At 40.5% G+C, this 17,764-nt stretch overlaps 1 protein-coding gene across 1 annotated transcript in view; it reads left to right on the forward strand.

Annotated features, from left to right (window-relative positions):
* The window catches only part of lig1 (ligase I, DNA, ATP-dependent), a 48,480-nt gene that overhangs the window by 2,566 nt on the left and 28,150 nt on the right, over positions 1–17,764 (forward strand). Inside the window, exons 4-17 of the mRNA XM_023424517.2 lie at positions 1,551–1,734; positions 3,322–3,459; positions 5,566–5,943; positions 6,105–6,213; positions 8,883–8,969; positions 10,884–10,940; positions 11,686–11,744; positions 12,344–12,457; positions 12,617–12,783; positions 13,180–13,256; positions 13,478–13,569; positions 15,021–15,120; positions 15,337–15,422; positions 16,371–16,486. Coding sequence (XP_023280285.1) covers positions 1,551–1,734; positions 3,322–3,459; positions 5,566–5,943; positions 6,105–6,213; positions 8,883–8,969; positions 10,884–10,940; positions 11,686–11,744; positions 12,344–12,457; positions 12,617–12,783; positions 13,180–13,256; positions 13,478–13,569; positions 15,021–15,120; positions 15,337–15,422; positions 16,371–16,486 — 1,764 coding nt within the window. The remainder of the gene's footprint in view (positions 1–1,550; positions 1,735–3,321; positions 3,460–5,565; positions 5,944–6,104; positions 6,214–8,882; positions 8,970–10,883; positions 10,941–11,685; positions 11,745–12,343; positions 12,458–12,616; positions 12,784–13,179; positions 13,257–13,477; positions 13,570–15,020; positions 15,121–15,336; positions 15,423–16,370; positions 16,487–17,764) is intronic.

A 17,764-nucleotide genomic window follows, 5' to 3' on the forward strand; every position in this document is an offset into this window, starting at 1 on the left:
CTGGATGGGTTTAAACTTTTCCACATCCTGTTACAGTTATTACAAACTGAAGGAACTTGGAAGAGCAGCACAAGCCGCATTAGAGAACGCATTTCTGACGCAAGTTCACTTACTTTGAGGGAGGTCAAAACAAAAATGGTCCCAACTCCACAAAAAATCAGATAAGTTCAAATACACCTTCATTGATGCCACCTGTCATGTTTCATATGCTGACCCATAAATAGTTTTAGATGTTTTATTTCAGTATATTTCAGTTTTTCATTTATACAACTAGCAACTAAAGTGGCAGAAGCTGGACGTTTTATCTATGACTGTATCTAATGATTATTTTCATTATTGGCTAATCTGCTGCTTATTTTTCAATAAATGATTTTGTCGACAACATGATAAGAGATAGAGAAAAATGACATGAAATTATAATTTCCTACAGACCAAGGTTAGGGCTTCAAATGTCTTGTTTAGTCCAACAGTCCAAAGATATTCAGTTTACTGCTAAAAGTGGCAAAGAAAAGCATCATATCCTCATACAAAGAATGACATAACCATTGACTTTGATGTTTATCTTTCTAAGTAGTTTTCTCCCAGTGGCAACACATGATGTTAAGGTGTTAGAACTGGCTGAGGTTGGTGGGAGACATGTGCGGCGCTGTACGCCTATTTTAGAGGGTAGTTTATTTGTTATTGAGACGATAAATATACTGAAGATGAGAATCAGCACAGACTCAACAGTTTGAATCAAATCTGTGCTTTATTTCCCTCCTAAACACAAAAGTGAGGATATACACTTTTACCAAATCTTCATTTTTATTTTGTTCAAATTATCTGAGCTACTAAGTCTTTGAACGTACCCAGTCTTTCCTCTACTCGAGAATCAGTGCGATGAATAGCAGCTTTATTGTAAGACCAGTGTGTTTCTGTGTGTGTTCTTCATCTGGGGAGTTTTATCTCTTTGTGACCAATGCTTTAACAGTTACTATTAATAGTTTATAAAAGGGATAATGGAGGAATAACAACTCTGCTACATGGTTTAATTGGTTTATTGGAGTATTGAGACATTTCATGTACAGGGTCTAATACTTGCTTTTAGAAATTTTTGCCAGCCTGCCTACAGTTCTCTCTAGCAGGCCTCACTAAACGATGCGCTTCATTGAGCAACAAACTTGTTTCCCCACTGATGGAGGTTTGTGTTGTTCAGGGTTTGCAGTGTCCAACGCTGTGTAAAATGCTGAGATATTTTGCTTCACAGACTTTGTTTACGTTCCTGCCTTTCTTTCATTTGCTTTCAGCTGTCCCATGTGGACAGCTCAGTGTTTGTCCATAAATGAATGAATTCTCCTTTTTTAAATATAATTTGCAACTAATTAAAAAGTGAATATTCTCACTTGCTTTGGCAGAAGATGCCACATTGAGGATATGAAATACAAACAGACCACAGTGGTCCAAATCACAGTGTTCTGGACAGCTGGACAACTTCTACCTTCATTTCCTGCATTTTCAATATCGGTTGTACATGCAAATAGATCACTTATACTTCTGCTTGTCTTTTTCAGAAGGATGATGTGTTTAAGGCAGTTCCCACCCCCATGTCTCCACCACCAGCTCCAGCCACTCCTGTAACACCAGCCACTCCTGTAACACCGGCCACTCCAGCCACCCCGGCCTCCTCAGCCTCACCAGGGACTCCCAGCACCCCTAACTCCATCTCCCCGACTGGGGCCATTAAACGCAAGACTGGTCAGTATCTGATCAGATTTAATTTACTGTGTCTTTCTTGAATTTTTTTTTTTTTTTTACCACAGAGTTAAACCAGATTTGTGGTTCTCAACTTTTCCTCCAAAGTTGCAGTGTTTTGAACTTTGACACCAGCTGAGGATTGATAGTTTTTGCGCCTGGAGCTATTTTACTTGATTACTTGTTAGCAGGAGCCTAATGGCTCCAAATACTCATTATTTCACAATGAGGGAAAACAAAACATTTATCACAAACTGAATGCACAAGAAGTTTTTTCACCAGAAACAGCAAAGTACACTTTCCACCCCGTTGTTCCATTTTTCTCGTGATTCTCTGGAGGGGTCGCAACCTTTCAGATTGACAACCACAAGGCTAGATGGTGCTGCACTCTTTGTCATTTATCTCATCTACTGAACCACACAAGCACCCTCTCTCTCGAGCCCATATCATTATTTTCCTGAGTGTATTTGCATTGTGATAATAATATTACTGATACATTGTCTTGAGGTGTACTCCACTGACTGCTAATGGAACCAGCAGAGCAAGTCGTCTTATTATCGAGGCTGATAGTGTTTATTTGGCTCAGTTTTGGTTTACAGGCTTTGGTAACTAAAGATAAAAAAAAGCTCGTACATATGTAGCCATTATTATTTTATAGCTGCATCTTGTATATGACAGCTCGAACATTTCAGACATGCTGGATACCAGTGAAAGAGAGCTGCTGCTGCTTGCTGCGGTTTTCCTGTCATACATGTTCATTATCTGTAAATTCTAAATGAGATCTATGAGTAACTATCTACAGTTAACATAAATAGACTGGCCAAGGGAATTTAAGTGAGGCTCTACTTCTTTCTTTTTTTAATGTCACAGCAGAAATGTAGGATTTTGAATTGAGAATTTAAGCTACTTGGAGCTGCACAGTTTTCTAGAATTGCAGATTTGTTTTGATTTGGGAAGCACCTCCTTTCTCACTTTGTTTCCTTCATCCTACTTTTGCAGTAAGGAAAGCGGCTCATTCTCTTTTCATCATCCCATTCTCTTTGTGTCTGATGAGAGCAGCGTTTGCTTTCAGCAGCGGTTGCGTTGCCACAATAAGAGCCCTGCCACCATCACCACTGAAGAAAACACCACATTAAAGTAACGCTCTAATTTGACCAGAAATTGCATTCCTAATGTCCTGGTTTAATGCTTTCATTATAATATCTAAAAAGAAAAATAGTAGGACTACCTGTGCTGGAACCTTAACAAGGACCAGCACAGAAGCGGATGCTGAACCTAAACCAAAATTACCCTCGAGCACAACTGCTGCATAAAATTACGGAGGAAATTACACTGGAACCATAAGCTGCTGTGCTGCATAATATGTTTCAGGATGGAATTAGTGTTTTCATTAGCAAAGTACGTATCTATGATTCTCTTTTTTTTCATTGCCCTACATCTGCAGTAAGAGAGCAGACTCGTCCTGTTTTCATCTCCACATTCTTTCTGTTTGATCATGGCATGATTTCAGTTGGGATGCCTCTCACTTCTTTTTTTTTCTCCCACCCTCCCTCCCTTCTTTTAATTGAATGCCTGTCCTGACGTATGCAGCGAGGAAGATGTTCCCCAAGAGGAAGCTTGATGAGAGCAGGAGCGGCAGCGAGAGTCAGAGAGAGGAGGCCGAGGCCAAAGAGGAGCAGGGTCAGCAAAATAAACGACCCCGTGTGGAGACCAGTGCCAGCAGTGCAGGTATGCCTTCATGTCTGGTATGAGTCAGATAACAGAGTACAGCTCCTACAGGGGTCTGGAAAGTCTTTGTGTGAAAGGAAAATTACCTGGAGCCTGTCAGGGTGTTGGGAAGTTCACTAACACCTTGGATACATGGTGAAAAGGGTTTTAAAAAAAAAAAAAAAAAAAAAAAAAAACGAACAACTTATCAAGTAATTTATTTTATTATTTCCAAAATGAAATCAATTTCCAAAATAAAAACAATAAAAATGTCAAATATCTGTAAAATTCTTGCCAGTATTAAAGCATTCTACAATATCACATCAACATGCCTCTTATAGTCCTGTAACACTGACACTCTCAAGTGTTAAATACTGATATTTGCTGTATGTCCAAGCCCTATGGACATAGTGTTGTAAGGTGGACAAAGATCCCTGGACTGTCTGTCAGCAGCACTAAAGTAAAGCTAGGAACAGTTGCAGTAAAATTAAGCAGTCATTAACATTTTGTTAGACACATAACGTTTCCTTTTAAATTCACATAGGACAGGATTGTATAACACTCTGTTCATAATCAAAACCAACATCATATGCACTCTCTCCACAGATTGGCACGTCCTGGCTCCTATAGCCTGACCTCTGACCTGTACATATGATGCAGCAGTGTGTGCTATGGATATCAGATGATGCCAAAATAATTTGTGGATTAATTAAGAGAAAATTAGTCTATAAGAATTCAAGAATCAAGTTTTAAAGTAAAAATGTCATAGTCTTTTGTTCTAGCTTCTTAAACATGAGGATTTGCTACTTTTCTCTCTGTTAGATGCGAATTGATTTTTAGTGATGGTCGGATGAAACAAGCAATTTGTTGTCGTCACTGATAAATTGTATTTTTCTTTATTCTCAGGCATGTTTTGATGATGAAAAAAATAATGAGTAGATTCTAGGTCTGAATGATGTGCAAAAAAATCATCCTCCAAAATTATTTTGGCAGATATGCAATTTTCATGAGTTACAATTTCAATCTGAATGATTGTTTTTGCATTTCATTTTCAATGGAAAAACCTTTTTACCTTTATCAAAGGATCTGCAATTCTTGTGATTTTTCTTATTTTATTTTATTTTTTTGCAGCTCCAAAATATCATCTAAATTATAACATGGCCAAGTGCAATATCCAAATTGCAGGAGCTGAAATTTTTTTTATAAAGGTCAAATGTGTCACAACATATTATAAATAAACATTGTGATCCTACAGAGATGCCCCGGCCTACAAATCATATTCTCCAGACGTAAGTGAACATCCTTGTTTGGAACAAACTCCAACAAAAATCACATCATCATCATTTTCAGATTTTCTTTCAGTGAAAATCAAATGTAAAAATTACCAGTCCACCTGAAATCGTGACTTATGACGATTCCAATATCTGCCACAATAATCGCAATATGACTTTTTTTTTTTGCGTATCGTTCAGCCCTCTCCTAGTTGAAGCCCTGACGTCAAATGCTGCGGTTGATGTGTGTTATCCAAAGCTACTTTGGCTTTGTCGGATTTGTTTGTTCAAGTTTTGACATGATGTCTTATTCGTGAAGAAATTATAGTAATGTGTGTACAAAAGCAGGCAGCACCATTTCTTTTCAGCAAACTTACTGAGTTTTCCCACAGTCAGCACCTTTTTAAACCTGGTGTTTGTCAAGCGGCAAGTGTATCCACAGTAGCGCCGCAGGCAGGGAAATGGCCCCTGTCTCTTTTCTAAAATTGTTTGGTAAAATGGCAAAAGTGACTGCTGGATTCACCAGTCCAATCCACTTGTCATTTTAACTTATGGATGAGAAAATTAAAGTTTCATGTCTGGCTCTTCACCCAGTCGGTATCATGACCCCTGTTCTGTCTGCAGGGACTCGGTGCTACAAGTTTGTCAATAGTAATTTCTCTCTTACCTGACTCTCTTGGGTGAAAGGGAAACCTCAAAAATATAACCTGCGGCATTTATTGAAGAAGGCTGTTATGTTCAAAAATCATCTTCAAACGTTGGCTCACAAAAAAAAAAAAACTGGGTCGCCCTCAGGAAACTTGCTGGCATTTATCTCTTCAATGACTCCACTCCCTTTCTGTCTCACCCTGTGTAGGGAACACCGGTGAACCCATGGAGGAGGGAGCAAAGGAAGAAGGAGTTGAAAAGGCAGTGACCGAGGCTAACAGCCCAGATGAGGAGGTGGAGAACAAGAAGAAAGAAGAAGGAGAGGAGGCCATGGAGGAGGAGCAGGTGGAGAAAAAGAGCTCTGATGAGAAAGAAAAGAAAGCTGAGGGGGCGGAAAAGAAAAATGAAGCAAAGGAGAAGACAGATGATGAGAAAGGGCTTGCCGTTGCCAAGAAGGAGGTGGTTGAAAAGGACACACGAGAGGGAGAAAAGAGCCCAAAAAGTCAAACAGCGAAAAAACAGAAAGAAGCAAAAGAGCAGAAAGATAAGGAGCCAGCCAAGAAATCCCCCATCAGCAGTTTCTTTGGTGAGGAAGAATTTGCATAGCTCTGTGCTTGCACAAAAAAAAGAAAACATGTCTGTAAATGTTTTATGCTTTTATCAGTTAGGAAAGATGGCAACATATTGCTCTGCCCCAACCCCTGCTCCACCCTCACCTTTCTTTTTTTCTTTTTATTTTTTTAACAGCTCCCAGAAAAGCTGCAGTGAAGACGGAGAAACCAGAGAAGAATGAAGGGGAGAAAAAGACAAGTGCGGAGAGGAAGAGTTCAGCGGAGGAGAGTAAAGACACAAAAGGGTAAGGAAAAACTACAACTGGGTTAGGGTTGGTCACAGACTCCTGATATTGTTTTCTGGTCTGGCTGAATCTGAATGTCCGAACTTCACCGCACTCGCAGACCGTCATACTTAACCGGCGTGTTCTCGGAAAGTCCGTGAGTGCTGAGGGTTGTCCAAATCCACAAAGGGCCTCAAGTGGACTCTCTGTGGAGAGAGTCTGCTGTGGTTGCAGGCTTCACAGTACTTTGCTCTGAAGTACATCAATATGGATCTCCAAGAAAAGTTGAGTCGAGGGCAACTGGAGTTGGTTTTAGACACTTGAAGATGTTTCACCTCTCATCTGAGAGGCTTCTTCAGTTCTGACCACTCGGCCAGGAGACCCTGGTACAGTACTTGGCCTATGTAGGGTCGTTAGCAAGGCCTTGCAAATATCATGCACAGGTTGCCAACACCAATACCTTCAATTCGATACAATAAGATCTGTTACATCGTCAGAGATTGCAATTTATCTCCATGGAAACACACAAGGTCTTTAAGTCCTGTCTCATAGCACAGTCAACATGTCACTGTACGTATGACAAAAGTCTGTAAGACATTTGGATTCAGCCTTTGTTTTGTTTCTCGTCTATGTACCTGGTGGTTACATACGGTTGTTGAGCAGGTATGTCGTTCATTCTCAGTGGCAGCATCTGATACACTTAACTCATCCTCATAGTGCACTGTTCAGCTGACCTTGACCTCTGACCCCTCATGTTGTGTGCATGCACTGCTTGTCAGGAAGGAACATGAGAAGAAATGAATTTGAAACTGTGATGTTGAAGTAGGGCTATCACTAATGATTATATCCATCATTGTTCCCATGTTTTTACTTGGTCACATTGATTAATTACCTCCATCAAGGAAGCTCTAGTTTTTTGAGATGATCACAAGTGAATCACATGAGTCACAAATTCTTGTTGAGAGTTGGCTAAGAGACAATGCAGACCAATTAGCACTTTATTAAAATTTCATGTCTTGTGTGATGAACACACTTGATCATCAAGTCGATAGGGATGGACTTTACTGTTCTACTTGACAGCAACAACAATGTATGTTTGCAGACATAACCAGGGTTTAATGAGCAAAAGTCAACCTCGAACCATTCAACCTCACTCTGCGATGACCATAGGTGTGATTTTTAACTTGGTTTTACGCTCCTGACCTGACCTGATGGTGATGGTTGTATTGTTACAGATTCCTTAATGAAATAAACCACAATTCCTCTTTTACTTCACCATGTTTACAGTTGCTCACAAAGGCCAATCTGTGCTCTTGTGGGCCAACATCACAAAACATGTTGTAATTGTCAAACTTGGCAAAAGGCAAGAATTCCATTTTTTTTTTTGTCAGGACCTTGTGAGGTGTCCCAGATGCTGCATCGGTTGTCTTCTCCTGTGACACACTACACGGAGTAAATCGAGCAACTGTTGTTCCAGATGCTCAATTTGGTTTCCAGTGCTCAATGCTGTCGGGTCGGGCCATTATTGGAGTAAATATCAAAGTTATCATAAAATAAGAAAAGAAAATCTAGTTTGAATTCAGCATTAATAGAGTTTCCTTAAATTTTGCAGGAGGTTAAGATTATGGGCCCAGGAAGAAGTGATCTTTTTCTGGTACAGATTGTACAATAGGATATTTTTAAACCTTTTTGTCAAATTTGAAATATTTTCACCTGATTTTTGCTACATAAAGTATATCCAGTGATTCCTTCAGGTTGAAAAATACTTTTGGTCCCGAGTGATGAGGGAAAGTGAAACCCAGGTTATTTTCTGTAGTTACAACAGTTACACATCTAAATTGCGTCCACATCAGTAGACAGTTGTTAAGTAGCTGCACACAGAAGTGCCAGTGCATCACATGATTGTGTGTATGTGGATGTAGATCAAAAGGTTTGTTATTAAAAAAGTGCAGTCTCTGCAGAGTCTCTCTGTATGTATTCTATAAGTGCTTTAAGGCAATCAATTTTTGTATGTATGACTCATTAGTATTACCATAATGCTTATGGTGTGCGCAGTGCTTTCATTACACGTGAATAAACCAGCAGCAGCAGTAGTATATTACTGCTTTGTCATTTTGAGGTCATGTTAACTATTCCATCCACAAGCTATTTTTAGCTCTAGAAGAGAGGAAATGCATTTTTCATCCTCCTAACTATTTATTTTTTTATCACTGCCTCGTGTGCGTCAGTGTAGGAGTGATAGGCATCACATGAAAAGGAAAGTTCACAGCTCCCTGTAATGAATTCAGGCAATGATATTTTGTTTGACTCTGGTTTTCTGCGCCCTGCATGAGGCAAAGAAACACTTAACATATTGTGCATGTTACATATATACTATACATATTACAAGAATAAATTTACTTTTCTTACATTGGTCTTGTGGGAATTTCACCTCTATTAAATATGCTGAACTTTTCTTAATAAGAAGTGGTATTCTTCTTTTCAGACGAACTTTGCCGTAGTTCAACTACAACTTTTAAAATATCTTCAGAAACACTCATTACATTTCAGACTATCTCATTGTTATGATAATAGTGTGCACGACTTTCTGTCTACAAAGAATTCTGAGTCAGCTTCAGTGAGTGTAACAGCTGTCACCATTGTTCAGTTTGAGACTAATTTGCTCTCTTTCTCGGTGTGTTCTTCCTCAGCGAGCCAACTTCAGGACAAACAGACTACAATCCGTCCCGGCCAGGATATCATCCCGTGGACCACGCCTGCTGGAAGCAGGGCCAAAAGTAAGCCTTCTCTTTACGTGCCCTACTCACCACACAGAATATGTGGGGATGTTAGAAGGTGCTCACTTTAAAGAAATCTTTCAAATTAATTTTTTTTTACCAACGACAAAAATAATTAAGGAAACGCTTCTTGGATCTGACAACAATGTGACACAAAACAGGCGCTCTTGTTGCGCGGGAACTCAGTCAGTGTTCACAAAAAAGTCAAGGCACAGTCAAGATGCAGAATTTAAAAAGAGACATATCTTGACCGCATACCTATCTTCTTCAGGGACATTTTATAAAACTTACTTTACATGTCGCTACTGCTGTCAAAATGTCTCCAAAATAAAAGCTTTCCTTTTTACAAACATTAAAACAAAAACCATGCAGATAACACCATCTACCACCAAATCCAACCTCTCGAACATGAGAGATTAACGAAAAAAGAGGGGGGGAGAAGATAGTGTTTTATTTGCTCCAGAAGAGGCCAGAGTGTGTAAAATGTTTGTAGATAGCCCATAGCATTGTATATAATAAGCTCAAGCTTGATGCAGGTCAGTGCTCCCTTGATCCACCCTTCAAATTGAGGGGGTGAAAACATGTTTCTATCTCAGGGTGATAAGGTGTCGAGCCAGTAAAGTAGTGAAAGCCAAGACCTTTGTAATATGACAGAGAGGTCACTGTCATAGGAAACAAAATGGCTCTATATAGGGAGTGCTAAATTACCTTATTTATTGGCTTAAATGTAAGTCCTGTAGAGGAGAATAAGACCCTGAAGTAAATACATACATCACAGCTCGTCTGCGTGCCATAGACCTTTATTTTGACAGAATGTCGTCTGATTGATCATAATGTATTATGACAATTCCGGTAATTACAAAGCTAAAGATGCCGGTGTGGACAGGGACTATTGCAGTATGTAATTCCAGTCTTTCTTCTCTGCCAGTGTTAGTTTTCACCCCTTGTGTCTGACTGTCAAATAAAGATAAAAAGGCCCAAAGCTAATCTAGCCACCAAACAGCTAAGATTTGAGATGCAACAGTGGTGACAAGTCGCCATTGTATTAGTGGTGTTTTGTTTTTCTCACTGAGCCAAACTGATGTGAAAACCATCCTGATTTTTCTCTGAGCAGCCTTCTTGAGTTAAACATCAAGACACTCTGAAGAAATAAAGATTTCACCTCAGGGAAGTGCTCTGACTTAGAAATGGAAAGTCATGAAAAAATTGTTGAATTTTACATCAAGGCCATGGTGCAAATCATACTGCTTAAACCAGGCTTAGACTTGAGTCAACTACTGTCCTGTGTACAGTTATGTGTGGTTTGTTTTTAACCTGCTTTGAATAGCAGATGAAGTTTATTGCATCTAAACAGTGTGACGACAACATGTCTGTCACAGAAAAGTCACTGAGTTGACTTTCAAATACTTTTATTTTAAAAATAATTAAATAAATATTCTGGCTCCCAACTCTATGCAAACAAAACTGAACAAAACAAAACAAAACATCTGCTACTCCAAAGACAAATAAGAAACAATGTTGATAGTTATTAAATATATTATATAGACTTAAGTTTTCAGAATATAAAAAATGCATTTAAATCTCATGGTTCCTCTGCTCAAAGCGCTGCAGTTCTCTTTTGGAGGCTTTTGTTCTAAAAAAAAGACAAACTCTCCACCATATGGAGCATAATAGATTTTTTTTTTTTTTTTTTTACATAACAAAAGTCACTGTAAGGACACAGTTTTCCCACCGTGGCAGCTCTGACCTTTGTTCTCCTCGCTGGTGCTTTCATGGAGTTTTGATAACCCAGAATCAAAGCTCACTCTACTTGTACTAATTGTTAGATGTTCTGAGTTCAGCTAAACGCAGTGAATGAAAAAATCTGTCAGTGTGGCAGCTTCTCCTGCTAACTACATGCTCATCACTCTCCAGAGTGCCGTACTTGGCGGTGGCTCGCACTTTTGAGAAGATTGAAGAGGACTCTGGCAGGTAAGAGCTCCATATGGAGAGAAAAGGTGTTTAATCGCAGGCTGAGGTAAATGCCATTTGGGAGAAAGCGATCGCTAAATATGCAAAGGATATACATATACCAAAGCATTTTTTACAACGTTAGCACTCAGGATTTCTGCTGGGAATATCTGGAGTGTAATTAGAGAAGTGTGTTCCAGCCAGGGAAACTAAGGTAATTGGATTAATTTTCTGGAGGGGGCAGGGAACAGGAAGAAATTTTTACAAATAGGTCAGTTTCTAGGAATGTTGAAGAATGTATTTTAACACATTTTTACACATTTTTGTTCTCTGCAATTGTTTTGGAAACCTGGATGATGAATTGTTTTACAACTTGAGCTAAACAAGAGGAGAAGCGAATACAGATTTTGGTGAAGGAAACGTATCTGATTCTTAGCTTCAGGAATCTAGATGCATACATTTTAAAGGATGATTTGATACTGAAAGCTCTTGCCAAGGAATTGAGAACACATTTTTCAGACAGTGTTTTTATCTTTTGAGGATATTAAATGACAAACGTCCTGGTAATGACTTGTATTTTTCCCACCCACTGCAATTGATGTATAGCGTTTCATAAATGAACTGCTCGTCTGCCTCCTGAACTTCCATTTCCGATTAAAACCTCCAGACAGATCTCATTTCCTGCCTCCCAGTATTTACAGAATGGCTTTAAAATTCGTTTAACTCGTCTTCCTTGTCTCAAAGCAATCCCAATGTCATTTCCTAGGCTGAGAAACATTGAGACGCTGTCGAACCTGCTTCGCTCTGTGCTGCTGCTCTCTCCAGGTAAATGGTGTTTTATCTCTCCCATAATGCATGCTGATGTAGCTACACAGGCATCTGGCAGCCAGCCACTCTATCAGGAGATGATGATGAAGCCAGGTTGCACATAAAAGTGGGAGGATAAGTCAGTTCATTGATGTGTGTGTGTGTGTTTGTAGGTGGGTGTGCGTGTGTATGAGCATGTACCTGTGGGATTCCGATGATGTATTTGTGTTGATGTGTTGCTCTGTGTCTATGTGTGTGTCTTTTGAGTCTGTGTGTCTGAGCTTCTGTTTTTGTGTCTGTTGTTGTCTGAGTGTATGTGGCCATGTTTGTATCTATCCATCGTGTGTGTATGGTGGTGTCTTGAGAGTGTGTTTCCTTCTCTGTGTGTGTGTGTGTGTGTGTGTGTGTGTGTTTGCGCGTGCGCGTGTGTGTGTGTGTGCATGTTTGGTTGTGTCTTGAGTGTTTGTCAGTATGTGTGTGTCACAACTGAAAGTGTGTTCTGTGTGGAGTCTGTTTTTATTTGCGTGACTGTGCTTCTCTTTGTATTTGTGCATGCTTATGTATTTTGTGTAATAAAGTGTGTGTGTGTGTACCTTTTATTTATGTTCTTTTTCCAGACGACCTGCTGTGCTGTGTGTACCTGTGTTTGAACCAGCTGGGTCCTGCATACCTGGGGATGGAGCTTGGCGTTGGAGAGACGGTGCTGATGAAAGCTGTTGCTCAAGCTACTGGTAATAGGCGCACACATAAATAAACACATACACACAAGCATAACCACTCTGTTGCACCCAATCTCTTGCTTGTGCATTCCCAGCCTAACTGCTGGTGCCACCCTTCTGCTCATCAGCCAGCGAGCCGGCTGCTATTTACCGTCTCGCTCTTGTTTCCAGGGCGACAATTGGACAAAATCAAAGCAGAGGCTCAGGAGAAAGGAGATTTGGGCCTAGTGGCCGAGAGTTCCCGTAGCAACCAGCGCATGATGTTCCAACCAGCCAGTCTAACAGCAGGGGGCGTGTTCAGGAAATTGAAGGAAATTGCCAGCATGAGTGGAAACTCGGTGAGCCACGGAATAACATTTTCATTAGAGGAAAGCGAGCTTGAGAAAATATTGTTTTCACTCTATTTGCCTCTCAGTATTGGGGTCAAGGAGGGAAAACAAAGGAAATGTTAATGTGATTGTGTATTGAAAAAGGAATTATTAGTTTATTTGGGGACCTCAGAGGAAGGGGAGTAATTTCTCAGCTGTGAATAAGTCATCACCTGGCTGGAATATCTCGAGCAATTAGGTCCTTTTTCCTCCCCGTTGCTACTGGGTCTGTGTTTTTTTTTTGTTTTTTTTTTAATGCTCTGGATTGAACATGGAGTTTGTACTCGCTGGTGACCTCAGTCTTTTTGCATTCTGTCTCTTCTCGCTCTTCTTCTGTGAATCTCAATTTCCTCCCGCCTGCCTCAGGCCATGAATAAGAAAATCGACATCATCAAAGGCCTCTTTGTGGCATGCCGCTTTTCCGAGGCCCGCTACATAGTCAGGTAAAATAACACTCTGACACACACACACACACACACACACACACACACACACACACACACACTTGCACACACATGCACGCATCCACATCTGCATGTGTATAGACACACGGATGTTGCAGTGCCTTCTTACCTCCATGTGTGAATGAGCAAGCATGTAGCTGCTGTCATGGGCAGCAGGTATCAACACTGACTGCGGTTGGTCTTGTGGTTTTGATTGACAGGTCTCTTGCTGGGAAGCTGAGGATAGGCCTGGCCGAGCAGAGTGTCCTATCAGCACTCAGCCAGGCTGTGTGTTTGACCCCACCTGGACAAGGTAGCCCTGAATTTGAAAGGATATTCAAAAAAAACATTCATCTTGAACCAATAGTAAAGTGCCTGTATGTACGCTGAACCAGTTTTTGCTTGCTGTTATCACTCCTCCTGTTCTCCTACTGGACAATAAAAGACCCCTTCCTAAAGCGATTTAAATGTAAATGATTCAAAAGTTGATCTGAATTTAATGTGAGATTTCAACAGTCTGAGTTACACAAGTGAGTACCTTCCAAAGTTAGTTTTTTTTTTTAGTACAGAATCCCTGTTTGTTATACAATGCCTCCACCACAGCTCAGCCAGGCAAACACGGACAGAATATTGTACTAAAAATACTTCAACTTTGGAAGATATCCACTTGATTTGTCTCAACGCAGACTGCTGAAGCCTTGCATTAGCTTTCGATAAACTTTCAAATATACTTTTGCCCAGATCGGGGACTGTGAATTTTGTTCCCCATCTGTGGAAAAACTGGCCTTTCACCAAGTTTCTGTATCTAGATTTAAGTTTGTAGACTTTTTTTTCTGATGCGCCTATTAATGAAATGCTTCTGTACTTGTGGTAGGATGCAGTTATCTCTCACAAAATTTATTTAAGAACCCAACTGAGAACCCAACTGGGAGGTCTCACTAAAAGAGAGAAGGTGTTAAATGGTGTTAAAATATTCTTTGCATTGATTAGAACTGTTATGGATGAAATTTGATTTATTAGATGTGTTGAACAAACCAACTTATGGCCAAATGTGTCCTGCATAAATAAAAATTAAAAAAAGCATGAACAAAAGCAGCAGTTATGCAGTATGTAATACAGTGTTTGAAACTGGCAACGTCCTCTCAATAAGTTGCAAGATTGAGTATATAATAATAAGTTTTACAGCTCTCACTATCTACCTTCAGCTCTGATCTGACCCGTTCTCACACCACCAACGCCAAATTAAATAAATTCATCTCTGACTTATTAGTATTCGTGCCTTATTCTCCACTGGAGGTATGCTTTAATAAGAGTCAATTAGACCAGAGGCTCTGTGGGGAAATTTGCATTGATCTGTGGTCTGGTCTGGAAATGTTTTTCTTAGCAATTTTATTTATTTATTTAACCATTATTTTATCAGGCAGGTCAACTAAAAGCAAATTCCTTTGTAAGACTCAAGTGGATCGTTACAATTAATAATTCATTGTAATTTAAGCAAAATAATTAATCTGGCCTTCAAGCTTATATTATCTTAAACATTTCGACCACAGTGGGGCTCTTTAGGTTTTGTCTGTTGTAGAAAAACACTGAGGTGCAGGTATACACAAGTAATTGCACTGCTCCAGCCTTTGTATGTTTCCTTTCTTATTCCCATTTATTGCCTTTGAAGAGCCTGTGAACTTCCATCCAACAAATACTCGGTTGTACAAATGTTCTTACACTCACAGATCTGTTTGAAATGCATCTTTCCCTCCTTCCTTATAGGTTTCCCTCCTGCTGTGATCGACGCAGGGAAAGGGATGAGCGCTGAGAGCAAGCGGGCCTGGATCGAAGAGAAGAGTCTCATTCTCAAACAGACTTACTGGTAACTGAAACCTAAACAAACCCCCTCGTTTCACTTTGCAGTCTCTCCTCGGCGCCACTACAATGCCTCATTCCCCTTAAGCCCTGTCCCTCATTCTCGCTCACTCATACTGCTCACTTTCATTTTGGATGATATTGATTTTTTCTTTCTTTTTTTGTTTTTCTTCCCAAACACTTGGCTTTGTCTCCCACTCACTCCCCACGCTCTCCCATCCAGCGAGATGCCCAATTACGACGTCCTCATCCCTGTTCTGCTAAAAGAGGGCATAGACCAGCTACCCAATCACTGCAAGCTCACTCCAGGTAAGCGGCCAATCGGGAGGCAGAAAGGTTATTCAATCCAAAATGGTGACTGGTGTGTGTTTATTGATCGGTTCAGTGGAGGTGACTCAGTTATTTTAGTTGAGTCATTTATCACACAAAGATAAGATACCACTAAACTAAGGATTAGCTCCCAATTACACTGTTGTCAAGCTATTTGTGATAAGGAGCCTTGGCACCAAGGCAGGAAATTAATACCAGCCACCATCTGAACACTACTAAATTGGGAAACTAAATTGGCCGTTGTTGGTTAGTTAGACAAATCTAGCAGCTATTTTGGCAGGTAAATAATCGGAACCCCTTTTTGTTCTGAAATGCATTATAGTTAAAGGAGCCGGTGAATTTTCTTTTGGATCAAACCAGCTGGTTTGGACAAAACATTACTGTCCTGTCATATCTGGCTCGGTGCTCTGTAAGCTGCAATTAAAGGAATTTGTTTGGTATATTTCTTTATATCACTCCTCTGCTGCTTTTGAAGCTTAACTTAGCAGCGCAGCCCAAGGGTATGCGAGTCAGAGAGCTTTCGTATTAGGGCCAAATGAAAATACAAACAAACTAATTTTTCAACTGTGGTTTTGTCACAAAAACAGTTGTGGGTGTGATGCTGATGTGTCATGCGGGGAATGTGTCATTGAAGCTAATTTCACAGCTTCTGGGTTTCTTGCAAATGGATGCGAGATCTGCCTCTTTGTCGTAACCTGGAGGCCTGTTAGCGCCACGCCGGCCCCTCCTCCTCTCCACATGCACCAGAAAGTGTCAAATGAAGGAAACTTCTCCTGGGCTGACTCACAATTAGTTTTCTTAACTGTTTAGAATTCATGAATTCATAGCAGCCTTTTTTTTTTTTTATATATATTCGATTTTTTTTTGTATTGGTTGCTCGATATCCTGCTGTTTTCAGCTATTCTCTCGCCACCTTTCCGCTCCCAGGTATACCGCTGAGACCCATGTTGGCACACCCCACAAAGGGTGTCGGCGAGGTGATGAAGAAGTTTGACGAGGCGGCGTTCACCTGCGAGTACAAGTACGACGGCGAGCGTGCACAGGTGTGTATTTGTCTATGTGCATGTAGGTGGTAATGTGACAGAATGGGACCGTTTGTTTTGCGTGCTTTTGGCAGCGAACATATGCCTGCTGAATTTTGTATGCATATACCTTTCGGCTATGTTCTTTGAGGTTGAGGTATTGCCATTCTGTGACTCTCGCTGTGTGTTCACTTACCGTGTGACTACATGCATGGCGTTCCTGCATGATGTGTGTGTGCGTGCGCCTATTCTTTTAAGATAAACAGTAGTGCTGCTTTTGCCCTGGGCCTGTAGGCAGAGCAAGCTACCTCTGTCATTGTGGACCGGGGGGGGGGGGCTTGGTGATGGAGAGCAATGAGGAAAGCGGCTAGAGACAGTGAAGGCGAGACACATAAGAGGGAGAGGGAGATGAAAACGAAGACACGACGGGAGACAGTAGTGGGGATGAGGAAATTTCGAGAGAGACATAAAGGGACACAGCAAGTGAGAGACTGTAATGTAAACCCCTCCAGCTGTATTGTTAATTTTGGACAGTCATGCCAATAAAGTGCCTTTGAACTGAGTTGAATTGAGAAGAAGAGAGATGAGCAGGGAGGGAGAAACAGAAACAGAGAGAGGATGGAGAGAGAGAGCAAACCCTATGACGTCCTCCTCTTCTTTCTCAGTTCTCTCTCTCTCAACTCACTGCAGTGGACTTTACCTCAAACAGCCAGCAGAGGGACTCACGGTACACCACTCACTTAAACACTGTGTGTGTGTGTGTACGTGTGTGTACAGTATATTGTGTATGAGTGTGGCTGTTCAGATTTGGGGACTAGCCACAAGAAAGTGTCTGTCAGTTGATGAATCAAAAGTAACTATGTATTCATGGAGTGTGTGTCCCATCCTATCGGTCAAGTAAATGATTGGGCGTGTATTTAATATGACTGTTTATCAGAAATGATGCCTATTGATTAGTAGAAAAAACCCTCTAAATGAGACAGTCATCTGTTGTCCTGGCCAAATGGCATCATAAAATACTGTAAGTAGTTAATGTGTACAAAGGGACATAATAACAAATAATGTGCAAAAGACAGCACAATATAGTATGGACAGCGCAGCTGTAAAGCACATGGCAGTGTGGGAGCATAGATAAAAAACAATGAATGTTTAAAAAAATAAAAGTCACAGCAGAGGACTGATCAAGATGACAAAATCAAAGACAATCAATATTTCACATGTTTGAAAGAACAATAAGGGACCTTTAGTTTAGATATGGAAAAAATCCCAAAAACCCTTAAATGGGGAAAAAAGAAAGAA

Source organism: Seriola lalandi, unplaced genomic scaffold (genome assembly GCF_002814215.2).
Source record: "Seriola lalandi dorsalis isolate HSWRI2012SDOR001 ecotype SW California unplaced genomic scaffold, Sedor1 jcf7180002054736, whole genome shotgun sequence".
NCBI lineage: Eukaryota > Metazoa > Chordata > Actinopteri > Carangiformes > Carangidae > Seriola > Seriola lalandi.